Source organism: Nelusetta ayraudi, unplaced genomic scaffold (assembly GCF_046127955.1).
Source record: "Nelusetta ayraudi isolate G7.1 ecotype Tasmania unplaced genomic scaffold, CSIRO-AGI_Nayr_v1 ptg000014l, whole genome shotgun sequence".
Classification (NCBI taxonomy): domain Eukaryota; kingdom Metazoa; phylum Chordata; class Actinopteri; order Tetraodontiformes; family Monacanthidae; genus Nelusetta; species Nelusetta ayraudi.
Genome location: NW_027466064.1, coordinates 817,501 through 831,015, shown reverse-complemented (window position 1 = coordinate 831,015; position 13,515 = coordinate 817,501). Strand labels below are relative to the sequence as shown.

Here is a 13,515-nt window from a genome sequence, read left to right as displayed (position 1 = left end):
CTCTGAGACTGATAACACCGACAAGATCACCAACACAACTGTATCTGCTGATGCCACTGCAACACCACCCGGAACAACGACTGTGGAAAGAATCCCAGAAATAACCCTGAGCGGTGATAGGGCTAAACCTGGAGAAGCTCCGCCCACTTTGCTGGCTCCAACTTATCAGCCTGGAAATTCTTCATTTACAACAGGAACTGATGCAACCTTTCCTGATGTTCCTACAGACACTCCGCTGAATAAGCCAACTCCCAATGTACTTCCTCCTGTCCCTGGAGAAGTCCCTGCTTCTGGGGAACCTCCTCCTGAAGTCCCTTCTTCTGGGGAACCTCCTCCTGAAGTACCTCTGGAAGTGCGAACCCCCACTAAGCTTCCTCCAGATTTAACCCTTCCTGATGTACCCGTGGAGGTACCCGGTCCTGATTTAGAGGCTCCACCTGAAGGTCTTGTCCCTGATGTACCCGCGGAGGTACCCAGTCCTGATTTAGAGGCTCCACCTGAAGGTCTTGTTCCTGATGTACCCGTGGAGGAACCCGGTCCTGATTTAGAGGCTCCAACTGAAGGTCTTGTTCCTGATGTACCCGCGGAGGTACCCGGTCCTGATTTAGAGGCTCCACCTGAAGGTCTTGTTCCTGATGTACCTGCGGAGGTACCCGGTCCTGATTTAGAGGCTCCACCTGAAGGTCTTGTTCCTGATGTACCTGATGAAAGGTCTCTTGGCACACCGTCCTCTAACGCTCCACCTCCTCCTGGTGAAGCTCCCCCTGACATAGGCCCCTCTACTGTACCTTCTCCTGATGTACCTCCGTCATATACACCTCTCCCTGAAGTCCCTTGGGATGGACCTCGCCCAGATGAAGCTCCTCCAGATGTGCTCCCCTCTGATGTATCTCCCGTGGATGTATTTACATTAAGCGTTCCAGATGTCCCTCTTACAGAAACACAGATTCCTGATGTACCTTTTCCAAGTGTATCACCTCCTCCTGTGCCTTCTCCAGAACCCACTGTACCTAATCCAAAAATACCATCTCCTGACGCACCATCTCCTAATGTACCACTTCCAGATGTTTCTTCAGAATCTCCTCCTACTAGGACTCTGGACACCCTGATAGATAGACCTCTTCCAAATGGAGTTCCCCCTGATGCTGCAGTGGAGTCAGTGTTGCCTCTTCCTAAACAAGGAGGGGAAGCTGCTCCAGCCACAAACCCAGAGGCCCCTGGACCCAGTGGGGACTTGGCCCCTGTGGACTTCACCTTCCCTTTTGCAGAAAAGCCCAGCTCAGGCCAATCTGGATCCGATTCATCAGTCGGTGATCCTGGTAACATTGCGGGTAATTCATCTGAACCAGGGGACGTTGCCGATCCGACCTTTGTCATTCCTGGACTGGATTCTAATCTCACCGGGCTGGAATCCGTAACGCAAGCTTATCCAGAGCCAGAGAGTGAGGGGATGGATTCTAGGCCAGACCCCCCTGAGGAAGTGGCTAATCCACAAGAAGACATTTCAGTCACTCAGACACCAGAAGAACCAACAGGAGAGGATTCAGCTTCTACGGGACCTGCAGAAGAAGCAGATCTGGATGCAAAGAGGGACAAGCAGAGTCAGCAGACAGGTACACTCCAGTTCTGAATATACCCGAGATAAACCCAAAGACCCGGAGTTGTGTAGGAGAGTCACTTTCCTCAACATCTCGTGAAAAAGAAAATATTTTTCTTAAACAAGTAGCAGAAATAGATATTTTCTTTATGAATCTCTTTGTTTCTACTAAAAGTAAAACATCTTTTCATCCTTGGTGAACCAGCGACGAGGGAGCAAGAGGAGAGCAACAAGGAAGCTAAAGAGGAAGGAGGGAAGGAGAAGGAGGAGAAAGGCTATGAGAAAAAAGGTACGGCATCGTGTGGCTGGCGACCACAGCATCAGCTGCTGTAGTTTATCCAGTGGTACCAACAGAAGCAGTAGTTTGTCCAGTGGTAGCAACAGAAGCAGTAGTTTGTCCAGTGGTAGCAACAGAAGCAGCATCGGCTGCAGTTTTCAGTAGCAGTAGTTTGGTCACTACTGCTGTAATAGCCACAAACACATCCACTGTGTTTGTCAAGTCCTGATGGGCGTTACCTACCTGTGGTCATGTGACACACCTTACTTTGTGTCCAAAGCCACCCAGAAGATTCTGATCCCTGGAGGACCAAAGTCCAGTCAACTGTCCAAAATCGCCTACATCGCCTTCCAGGGTAAGACCCCCCCCCCCACAAGCCTCCTCCGAATGGTGACAGAGGCTTCCACAGATCCCTGTAGACCAATAGACCTGGTCCACACCCAGAACCACCCAGAACCACCCAGAACCACCCAGGACCCCCCAGAAGCCTCCAGAACCACCCAGAACCACCCAGAACCACCCAGGACGACCAGAACAGAGGCTTTGGTTGCTCAAACTCCTCTGTGATTGGTTGAATTGCAGATCTGACTCCTCCTCCTCCACCAGCGCAGTCTTCAAGCGTCTCGTTGGTGCATTTGTGTAAAGTGGGAGGAGCTTCTTTGTGAAACTGTGAACCACCTGAAGTCTGCGATTGTGTGCTTGTCCGTCAGACTGCGAGTGCAACGCTCACTCCAACCGCTGCAGCTACATCGACTTCATCGACGTGGTGACGTGCGTGAGCTGCAAGCACAACACAAGAGGACAGAAGTGCGAGTTCTGCCGGCTCGGGTTCTATAGGAACGCCTCAGTGGCGCTGCAGGACGAAGCCGTCTGTGTTGGTGAGTCACACTCACACACACACAACCTCACACACACACACACAACCTCACACACACACAACCTCAGTCATGTACTCTCCAACAGGTGTGTGTGTGTGTGTGTGTGTGTGTGTGTGTGTGTGTGTGTGTCAGAGTGTGACTGTGACCTAGAACGCAGTCTTTCCCCTCACTGCTCTGAAGACGGTGAGTGTCAGTGTAAGAGTGGAGCCACCGGGCGGCGCTGTGACACCTGCTCACCTGGCTACACATGGAGAGAGGGCGGAGTCGGCTGCACCGGTACGAGTCGCACGCTGCCACGAGCGCACACATTGTGTCGATCGACCGCTGATCCCAGATCTGCTCTCAGCAAACCTGTGTGACGACGACAGCCTGCTGTGTCAGAACGGAGGAACCTGCCTGGACCTCCAGAGCTGCGTCTGCCCGGAGAGCTACACAGGTAGAGCACTCCTCCTGACCCCTGACCCCTGACCTCTGACCTCTGCCCGGAGAGCTACACAGGTAGAGCACTCCTCCTGACCCCTGACCCCTGACCTCTGCCCGGAGAGCTACACAGGTAGAGCACTCCTCCTGACCCCTGACCCCTGACCTCTGCCCGGACAGCCACACAGGTAGAGTCTGATGATGTCACTGAGCAGGCGTCTGATGATGTCACAGGTAGAGTGTCTGATGATGTCACTGAGCAGGTGTCTGATGATGTCATCCACATGTCTGATGATGTCACTTTTGCAGGTACCTTTTGTGAGAAGAAGGTCTGTTTGAAGAAGAGCGGCTGCCTTGACGTGCCAGGTGACTCCTCCTCCTCCGCCAGCTCACACCTGTACCTGCTGACCCTCAGTCTGACCCTCAGTTTGACCCTCACCCTCTGCTGGGCCGAGACCACGCCCACTGCAACCGTGAGGGAGGAGGAGGGGCTTCACGCAGCCGTCTCCTGCCAGACGGACGCCAGGCGGCCTGTTGTGAATGACAGTGAAGGGGCGGGGCCCCAGGCGCTGCTGTCTGATGACATCATCACGACTTCCCAGACAAAAGAACAGAAGGCGAGACAACAACGTTTGTCTGCTGTGACTCTGAACGACTTTCATGAGAACCAGCACAGAATTGAATGAATCAGTTTATATTTGAATGAATCAGTTGATGTTTGAATGAATCAGTTGATGTTTGAATGAATCAGTTAATATTTGAATGAATCAGTTTATATTTGAATGAATCAGTTGATGTTTGAATGAATCAGTTGATGTTTGAATGAATCAGTTGAACATAATGAGAGCTGACTGGCTGGATGTGAGTCTGAGTGAATCACTGAGTGGTTCAGTGTGATGTTTCATTATGCAGGACGGTGTCGGCTCTGTCCACCACCGCACTGCAGGGTTCTGAGTAGGACCGGATCTTACAGATCCCTGAAGGATCACGATGGTTGTTTGGGGTTGGAGAACCCTTGGCTGGGGTGGAACCTGGTAAAGACCCTGGAGTGCCTTCCCTGTGACGCATCATCAGCCGCGTGGCCCCACATCATTGGCTGTCTGGGGCCCTCATCACCAGACCACCCTCTGCCAAGGAGGGCGCCCTCCCAGGTGCGTCCACCGGGGGGTGCGTGGCATGGAGGCATCCTGAGGTCATTTCCCAGCCCCAGACCCTAGCCCCAGGCCCTAGCCCCAGACCCCAGCCCCCCCAGACCCTAGCCCCAGACCCTAGCCCCAGGCCCTAGCCCCAGACTCCAGGCCCTAGCCCCAGACCCCAGACCCTAGCCCCAGACCCCAGACCCTAGCCCCAGACCCCAGACCCTAGCCCCAGTGGCTGCTTGGCTCTGCTGCAGTGTTCTTTGATTGTTGGGCCTTCAGAGAGAAAAAGTGACAGAAAGTGGGCAGAGCTTGGACTTCCTTTTTTTCTTTCCTAACAGCAAGAAGGTTGCTGGTTTGATCCCTGTGCTCTCCCTGTGTCTACGTGCTTCTCTCTGGGTTTCAGGGTTCTCTGCCTCCTTCCTAAGGGGGGACAATCCAGAGAATGTAAAGTGGGAAGGGAACCGGCCCAGTTCCCAGCATGCCGTGCGGTGCACTGATCCACACTTTCATCTCAACAATATCAACTTCAAACCCTGGAAATGAATAAACAAAGTAAAACGTGAAGACAATGAAAAGCAATGTAAATGTGCCTTTAGTTCTGAGTTGTTGTTACTGTTGTTGTTGTTGTTTCTCATATTTCATAATAAAGGTAGAAAAAGGTGTGATGTTACAATCTAGGAAATCACTTCTGAAGTTGTGGATCAATGAAAAGCCAGGAGAACAACCAGGCCAAGCCAGTGACTTCTTCAGAGTAAAAGCATATTCTCCTGCACATCTTCATTCACTGATCGCATCACTAATTATGCACAATTAGTCAATGACATAAAAAAGGTAACAAAAGAAATGAGAGCAGGCGTTCGCTGAGGCTCAGTCCTGAATAATCACAAATGATCGGAACCAGAACCCTGACCCTGATCAGGTGAATCATAACACAGACACAGTGAACCTGTTCACACTGCATGTAGGCAGAGAACGTGGTGACAACATGCAGACAGACTATAATATAGAACCAGAAGACATGCACGCAACTTTGCAGTCTTTGTTAGATTTGATGAGACTGCAGGTCACAATCACAATCACACAATCAGCAGATTAAGAATTAGAAATGAGTCACAATAAAGTTTTTAGCCTCTTATTTTGAAACATCACTTCAGTACCAGGTGACTGTCTGACGTCATCCAGCTGATCTTTAAATCTGAGTCTACTGGATCGAGTGTCTTCAAATCCTCCTTTGACAACACACTGTGTTGTTTAACATACACAGTGTGTTAAACTGTAAGTTTACTGTAATCACACTCAAAATAAAAACAGTTTTGGTAAAAGATAATTACGAACTTTGAGTAATGACAAAAAACCAGTGAGACTTTTTAATGAGGAGCGTCTTTAATAGTGTGCGAGCTTTTCAATCACAATAACAACATGATGGGTTGAATAATTAGTGAGTAGGGGTGCACGCGGGCGTCTTTAGATTCACATTTATCAACAAAAAACTTCCACACAAAATAAGAAAAGCCCGAAAATTCTGCATAAAATTGTTCTTCGCCACGAGGATTGTAGTACGCACAGCACACAGAGTTACTTTAGGCGAACGCGTGACGTCATCAACACGCGTCAATGGCAGCTGACCTGTCGGCGGCATGAAGCGCCTGTTCCAGGGCGCAGCGACCTTGTTGCTCGGAGCCGGACTCGGAGCTGCGGGAAGCCGCCTACTGCCACCCGGAGGCCGGCAGGAGGAAGACGATGGAACCGGTCTGCTGAGCCGCGTGCCGGTGGTCCCGGTGGTCCAGGCCTCCGAACTATCGGTGAGTAGCAGCTGGAGCCACTCCGGCAGAGGATGGGAAACCGCGCAGCCGCAGTCCTGCTCAGCTCATCCAGGAGTTCGGGCTCCTCCGATAACGGTCGGAACTGTTCGGGGGGAGGAGTTCGGAAGGGGGCGTGTTGTGTTTCACAATAAAACCTTGTGAGATTAGTATTTCAGAAATCAGACGAGTAGCACAACTACTGCTAGCATCAGTGCTGCTAGCATCAGTACTGCTAGCATCAGTACTGCTACTTGAGTCCCTCCTCTGGAGCTGAGCCAGCAGATGCAGAATGGTTCCACGTCCAGTGAGAACCTTAACAGAGGAGAACAGGACCACTTCCTGTCAGCTGACCTTCGCTGCCTCCAGCTGGCCAGGAAGGTCAAACCCTAACCCACCGCTGTCTTCCTGATGCTTCAGGTGAGTCCAGGTACGTCCACGGCGGTCATGAAGTACGGCTTCCCCTCCCTGGCCAACATCAAGACCAGAGAGTCCTACGTCACCTCCTATGACCCCCGCACACGCACAGCATCATGGGTAATAGAGAGACTGAGCGCCGCTACGCTGAGCGGCTCCTCAGACAGGAAGCTGTGTGACTTCAAGGAGGACGACGGGTGAGACGCATCACCTGCCAGTAACTGACAGTAACTGACAGTAACTGACCTCGCACCTCTCCCGTCCCAGCGTGCACGTGTTCCACAGGGCCACCAACGCCGACTACAGGGGGAGTGGCTTCGACAGGGGTCACCTGGCTGCTGCAGCCAATCACAAGTGGACTCAGAAGGCCATGGACGACACCTTTTACCTGAGCAACGTGGCCCCGCAGGTGAACGCTCACTCATTGGTGGAGGCGGGATGTGTCAGCCGGTGAGGTCACATGATGCTCAGGGACCAGGACAGGTTCACCCAGGCATGGGCAAACTACGGCCCGGGGGCCATGAGCGGCCTGTTAAGCTTTTAAATACGGCCTGCCGAACTTGAAACTCCATTAATAAACTTTATTAAAGTTCTGGTTTCCCTGTGATGATGACTTTTTAAATAGCAGTGACTGCTAGCACTAGCATAGATAAAAAGCTCTATTTCCTTTGTTTCATTAAAGGCACTTCAACAACGAGGACTTCTAGAAAACTGAAAATCTGATTCTAACACTTTTGCCAGACACGGCAGCACAGACACGGCAGCAACATGTTTCCTACACGTCCCCTCTGTGTGGCCCAGCAGTCCGGGTCCGGGTCAGGGTCTGGGTGCACCTGATGCCACGGTGGTCTTGTTTGTTCCAGAACCCTCACCTGAACCAGAACACCTGGAACAACTTGGAGAAACTCTGCCGCTCGCTGACCAAACGTTACCCCAACGTCTACGTGTGCACCGGCCCGCTGTACCTGCCCAGGTAGAGGTCGGGGGTCAGAGGTCAGGGGTCAGGAGGAGCGGTGGCGTTGCATCATCATATCTGCTGTTTTCCCCTGAAGGCAGGAAGCCGACGGGAAGCTCTACGTGCGGTACCAGGTTCTGGGGAAGAACCACGTCGCCGTGCCGACCCACTTCTTCAAGGTGAGCCCGCCCCCCTTCGCTGCCTCCGAGACGGCGCCTGATTGGCTGCGTCCTACAGGTGCTGATCCTGGAGCAGGCGGACGGCAGGGGGGTGGAGCTGAGATCCTACGTCCTCCCGAACGAGCCGGTGGACGAGAAGGTTCCGCTGGACCGCTTTCTGGTCCCTGTGGAGACCATCGAGAGAGCTTCTGGTCTGCTGTTCGTCCCCAACATCCTGCGGAGGACCGGCGGCCCGAAGGCCGTCGCAGGGCCGCGCTGACCTCCGCTGACCTCCGCAGGGCCGCGCTGACCGCCGCTCCCACAATGCAGTGCGGCGGGCTCGGTAGTGGCAGAGCGATGCACAGTTGAGGCGATGATGGAAAAAATAAAGGCGGTGATGAACGACCAATAAGAGTCCAGTATTTACTGTCACACGGTGTCTAAGAAAAATACAAAGATGGTTTTAATGTTCATAACAAGGGAGTTTCTGTTAGCACGCTTGGCTAACCAAGCTAACCGTGCTACATGATTAGCTTCACACAGGGATCTGAGCGGTCATGTGATCAGACCCAGCTGGTCTGATGAAGACCCTCAACAGTGAACGTGTGATGCGGTGCTGTCGCGTCAGACAGGAAGTCAGCGTGTCCACAGCCCATCACAGCACAGAGTGGGCGGAGCTGCTGTCTGATTGGCCGGAGGTCAGCTGTTGTCCGCCTCCGAGAAGCCGTCTTCGTCCTCGGAGCGGAAGATGTCCGACAGCAGGTAACCCAGGTTGCTTGGCTCCGCCCCCTGCTCCGCCTCCTCCAACATCCTCCGCCTCAGTTTGTCCTGGAGCTGAGGAGCCACGTTGAGCTGCAAGAAGTCCAGGATTTCTGGACAAACGGGAAGAGGAAGTGTGACCACAGGGACGTGGGGGCAGAGCCTGGTGTTTGACCTTGAAGCGGGCGCCTGACCTCCAAACGACAACCTGCTCCAGTTGGAAACCTTGGACATCTTCAGCCTGTGGAAACCTTTCTGGATACACATGGGGGTCACGTCCCTGCAACACAGCAGGAGGTCACGCACACGCACACGCACACGCACACGCCTCTGATAACACAGCACGACCTTTGACCTCACCCCATGCTGCCTGCAACCTCGTCCCAGTCCACGTCTGCTTGGTCGTCCACCTGCAAGTTGTACAACCTGAAACACACCCAGCATGATGTCATCGCACGTCACCTGACCTCCGACCTGCAGCAGCCGGCGTGTCGCACGTCACCTGACCCGTGCGAGGCGAGCGGCCTTACGTGTTGATGAGCCGGATTCTGAACTGCAGTCGGGCGGCCGATCGACCGGAGGTGCACGGTCTGTGTGACAACATCCTGGCCTTCAGGATGCTGAACCTGGAAGACACAGCTTCATCAGAGACACTGGACCAGGACCCTGGACCAGGACCCCTGGACTCTCCTGGTCCACTGGACCAGTACCAGGACCAGGACCCCTGAAAACCTGAACATGTCCATAAAGCTGGTGCTGGAAGCCAAAGCTCCGCTCCAGCGTGGCTGAGAGGTTCTGACTCTCAGCAGGAGGTCTCTCACACGGATCACAGAGAGGAACATCACACCAGTGTCATGGAAACACTTGGTTCACACTGACACAGTGTCAGTGGACGTGATGTACGGGGTCACGTGACCAGTTGACTGACCAGTGACCATGCTGCATTATGATTGGACGGAGGAGGAGATGGAATATTGTCTCCAAGTCCTCAAAGAGGAAAACAGAAGAAGCCTCTGGACAGCAAACAACCCAGAACCCCGAACCCAGAACCCGAACCCAGATCGGACCAGAACTACGACTGATGGTTTCTACACAGTACCACTGTGGGCCTGCAGCAGGCGCCCTCTGCCCGGCTCTCCACTCACCACTTGAGGCGACACTGGCTCCAGGACCTGGTGCTGACCCGGAAGCTGATCTCCTTCCATGGCAGGTTGTTGCACAGCTGCTCTCGGCTGACCGCAGAACCGTCGGGACTCTGCTGGACCAGGACCTCCAGGTGAGCCTTGACAGCCCGAGTCAACTGGGACGTCTCCTCCCGGCTCCAGGCACCGTGACGAGCGGCTGGAGGACGGCAGAGAACAAAGGTCAGTGCCAGGGTCAGTGACTGAGGGTCAGTGCCTGAGGGTCAGTGACTGAGGGTCAGTGCCAGGGTCAGTGAGAGAGGGTCAGTGCCAGGGTCAGTGACTAAGGGTCAGTGTCAGTGGCCGGGACCTCTGGCGGCGGGACGGAAGCTCCGCCCCCTGCTCCGCCCCCTGCTCACCCAGCTGGGCGAAGCGTTTCTCCAGGGCCAGGGCGCTGCGGCCCATCTTCTGAGAGATCTTCTTCCAGTCGTTGCCGTGGAGGTTCTGCAGCTTCACCAGAGAACGCAGCTCCTCCTCCGAGAACCTGGCGAGGAAGAGGAAGAGCGAGGAAGAGCACGGTCTGAGCCGCTCGCTGGGATTGGAGACAGCATCAACCAGCCGCCACATTCACCGTGACCTCTGACCTTCCTAGGTGGTTCGTCTCATCAAACAGCTTCACCGCTCGAGTGTAAACCTGCTGACACGTTCGAGGAATGCCCTCCGCTGCACACACACACACACACACACACACACACACACACACACACACACACACACACACACACACACACACACACACACACACAGTTACAGACAGTTTGCATAGAAGAGGAAGAGGAAGAAGAGGAAGGAAGTTTCCTCACCAATCTTGAGCAGAAACTGATGCTGAGCTTTCAGCTTCTTGATCTCCGCCCCCTTTTCTTTGTAGCGGTCAGGAAACAGCAGCTGATTGGCCGAGGCGATGCCGGTCAGAGCCAGGAAGTCGGCAACGTTGTGGATGATGTGGTTGTTCTCCTCCTCGGTGTAGCGCCCCCTGCGTGCAGACACGCCTGAGGAGCAGAAGCAGGTTGAGGTTTTCACCAGACGGCCTCAGCCAATGGCAACAGCGCCCCCCCCCCAGGTGGGAGGAGTTAGTACCTTGCTGCTTGAAGCGTCTGAAGCGCTGCAGGTCGTATCGCAGCAGCTTGTTGATCTCCTCCTGAGACTTCTTCTTCACATCTGGAACAAACTGCTGCAGCTCCTCCAGCAGCTGCTCTGAGAGCGCCCGCCCTCTTCCTCCCTCCTCCTCTTCTCCACCTCTGTCCTCTTCCTGTCTTCCTCTTCCACTAACGTCTCTCTCCTTCTTCTTCTTCTTCTGCTTGCTGCTTTCTTCTTTGGACGGCATCACGTCCAAATGCTCCTCCTCCTCCTCATTCTTCTTCTGCTCTTCCTCCTCCCTACTTTTCTTCTTCTTCTTCTTCTTCTGCTGCTGCTGTTCCTCCTCCCTTCTTTTCTTCTTCTTCTTCTGTTCTTCCTCCTCCTCATTCTTCTTCTGTTCTTCCTCCTCCCTTCTTTTCTTCTTCTTCTTCTGCTCTTCCTCCTCCCTTCTTTTCTTCTTCTTCTTCTTCTTCTTGGTGCTCTCTCTGCTGTCCAGTTGCGCTTGCGCCTCCTGGTGGCTCCTCTCTGCAGTTACAGCTGGTGGAGGAGGACCGGCCTCCCTGTCCTCCTCCCGCGACATCTTCTTCTTCTTCTTCTTCTTCAGTGCTTCAGGTGTGTTGACGTCAGCAGGTGGAGGACCTTCATCATCGGTACCGTCGCACTGTCGCCTCCTCTTCAGAGGAGTGGGCGGGGCAGCAGCTTTCATGGCAGGAGGAGGAGCCCGGCAGAACCAGAAGAAGTCCTGCAGGAAGACGAAGCACCGGGTTTAGCGAGCAGGAGTTCCACACCAGGACGCTCAGCGCTCAACACAATGAAAAACACATTTTAACTTTTAACAAGGAGGCGGAGCCGCAAAAAGATCAGAACTCAAATGAAACGGAATCGTAGAAGACGGCAAAGTCCAGGCCTCACTTCTGAACAAACTGGCTTTAGAAGCGATGAACAGTTTGAAACGATGAATAAAACCAGGGTCCTGGTTTGTCCTCTCCGGGTCGGTGGGGAGATCCTGCCTCAGGTGGAGGAGATCAAGTATCTCGGGGTCTTGTTCACAAGTGAGGGGAGGATGGAGCGTGAGATCGACGGGCGGATCGGTGCGGCGGCTGCAGTGATGCGCTCGCTGTACCGGTCTGTCGTGGTTAAGAAGGAGCTGAGCCCAAAGGCGAAGCTCTCGATTTACCGGTCGATCTACGTTCCCACCCTCACCTCTGGTCACGAGCTTTGGGTAGTGACCGAAAGAACGAGATCGCGAATACAAGCGGCCCAAATGAGTTTCCTCCGCAGGGTGGCTGGGCGTACCCTGAGGGATAGGGGGAGGAGCTCGGCCACCCGGGAGGAGCTCGGAGTAGAGCCGCTGCTCCTCCGCATCGAGAGGGGCCAGCTGAGGTGGCTCGGGCATCTGTTCCGGATGCCTCCTGGACACCTCCCTGGGCAGGTGTTCCGGGCATGTCCCACCGGGAGGAGGCCTCGGGGAAGACCCAGGACACGCTGGAGGGACTATGTCTCCCGGCTGGCCTGGGAACGCCTTGGGGTCCCACCGGATGAGCTGGAGGAGGTGACTGGGGCCAGGGAGGTCTGGGGGTCTCTGCTAAGGCTGCTGCCCCCGCGACCCGACCCCGGATAAGGGTTAGAAGAAGAAGAAGAAGAAGAAGAAGAAGAAGAAGAAGAAGAAGAAGAAAACTATAACAACAGCAGCACGATGTTCATGTCTGCAAGAGGCGGGGCTAAAGGATCCATAGAAAAATCCTATCTAATTCTAATGGCAACAAGATTCTGTGATCCAGTTCGTTCTAAAAGTACCGAGCATGGATTCAAACTCTGGAACTTTGAATCCACCATGATCAACACTGTGGAACCCTGTGGAACCTCCACGAGTCACAGCTCTGGTGAAGAGGTGTGTAATTGTGTCAGAAACCTCGAGGTGGTCCAAAAACAACACGCAGCTCTCTGTTGTGATTCACTCTATGGAGACAGGTCAATAGTGTGTGTGTGTGTGTGTGTGTGTGTGTGTGTGTGTGTGTGTGTGTGTGTGTGTGTGTGTGTGTGTGTCAAATGTTCACTTTGTCCTTATTGGGCTTTGCAACGAAGGCGACGCCACCGCTTCTCGTGGTCGGTGCCAGATGTGCCAGACGAGCCGGCGCGATACATTCCGCGAGACAGCACGTTGCTGATATCGTTCCAAAAGTGGATATAAACTCATAAAGTTTCACTGTGAGGGAAGAATTTTTAGAACCGGATCGACTCACCGTCGGAGCCGCAGCTTCTGCACGTGCCGCGTTGCTTGTTTACTTCCGGGTACTCTTTTTCTTCTTCTTCGTCTCCTTCTCAACGGCGGTGCTCGAGCTGGTTTCCAAGCTCTCTCACTACCGCCCTCTGTTGGTTCTACTTTCTTACTGACTATCTATCTATCTATCGAGAGAGAGAGAGAGAGAGAGAGAGAGAGAGAGAGAGAGAGAGAGAGAGAGAGAGAGAGAGAGAGAGAGAGAGAGAGAGAGACCTGCTGAACTGACGTTGTGGAGCCAGCAGGTGGCAGTGCGGTGTAATTCGACAGTTTGGCCACTATGTGAAGTCAATCAGTTCTGGTCAGGGTACTGGACTGCTCTGCTGGTTCTGAATTCTCTTTAGTGAAAGTCAATAAAAGCAGGAAATGGGTTGTTTTCATGTTTTCATGTTTTCATTTTATTTCATTTTATTTCATTTTTTTGAGAAAGAAATCAAATAATTGCTGTTAAAAAAAAGAGAGAAAAAGTTTCCCGGACCCAGACTGAGGCCAGACTGGACCTGCTGGTGCTAACAGGGTCCCACACTGGTCTACATGAAAACATCCAGAAGATTCTGATGGGATCCAAACTGTGTGAAAC

General features: G+C 53.4%; 3 protein-coding genes across 4 annotated transcripts in view; 1 reads left to right on the top strand and 2 right to left on the bottom strand.

The window, feature by feature from the left end:
* The first annotated feature begins 5,906 nt into the window (after window positions 1-5,906).
* On the top strand, window positions 5,907-7,922 carry endog (endonuclease G). The gene is made up of 6 exons (XM_076023125.1): window positions 5,907-6,113; window positions 6,531-6,724; window positions 6,795-6,936; window positions 7,391-7,500; window positions 7,580-7,661; window positions 7,720-7,922. The coding sequence occupies exons 1-6, from the start codon at window positions 5,949-5,951 to the stop codon at window positions 7,918-7,920; spliced, it is 894 nt and encodes a 297-aa protein (XP_075879240.1). The 5' UTR covers window positions 5,907-5,948; the 3' UTR covers window positions 7,921-7,922.
* Window positions 7,923-8,053: 131 nt separating this feature from the next.
* On the bottom strand, window positions 8,054-12,991 carry LOC142886154 (transcription termination factor 1-like). Its single transcript, XM_076023116.1, has 10 exons — window positions 12,901-12,991; window positions 10,658-11,399; window positions 10,384-10,569; window positions 10,165-10,243; window positions 9,940-10,064; window positions 9,545-9,740; window positions 8,930-9,025; window positions 8,760-8,825; window positions 8,594-8,679; window positions 8,054-8,512 (listed from the first exon to the last, which is right to left on the bottom strand). The coding sequence occupies exons 2-10, from the start codon at window positions 11,361-11,363 to the stop codon at window positions 8,340-8,342; spliced, it is 1,713 nt and encodes a 570-aa protein (XP_075879231.1). The 5' UTR covers window positions 11,364-11,399; window positions 12,901-12,991; the 3' UTR covers window positions 8,054-8,339.
* A 336-nt stretch (window positions 12,992-13,327) lies between these two features.
* LOC142886082 (uncharacterized) overlaps window positions 13,328-13,515 on the bottom strand; it is a 2,222-nt gene continuing 2,034 nt past the window's right edge. For both annotated transcript variants that reach the window (XM_076022994.1, XM_076022995.1), the window contains one exon: window positions 13,328-13,515. This exon is cut by the window's right edge and continues 203 nt beyond it. The gene's annotated coding sequence lies outside the window, so the exon portion shown is untranslated.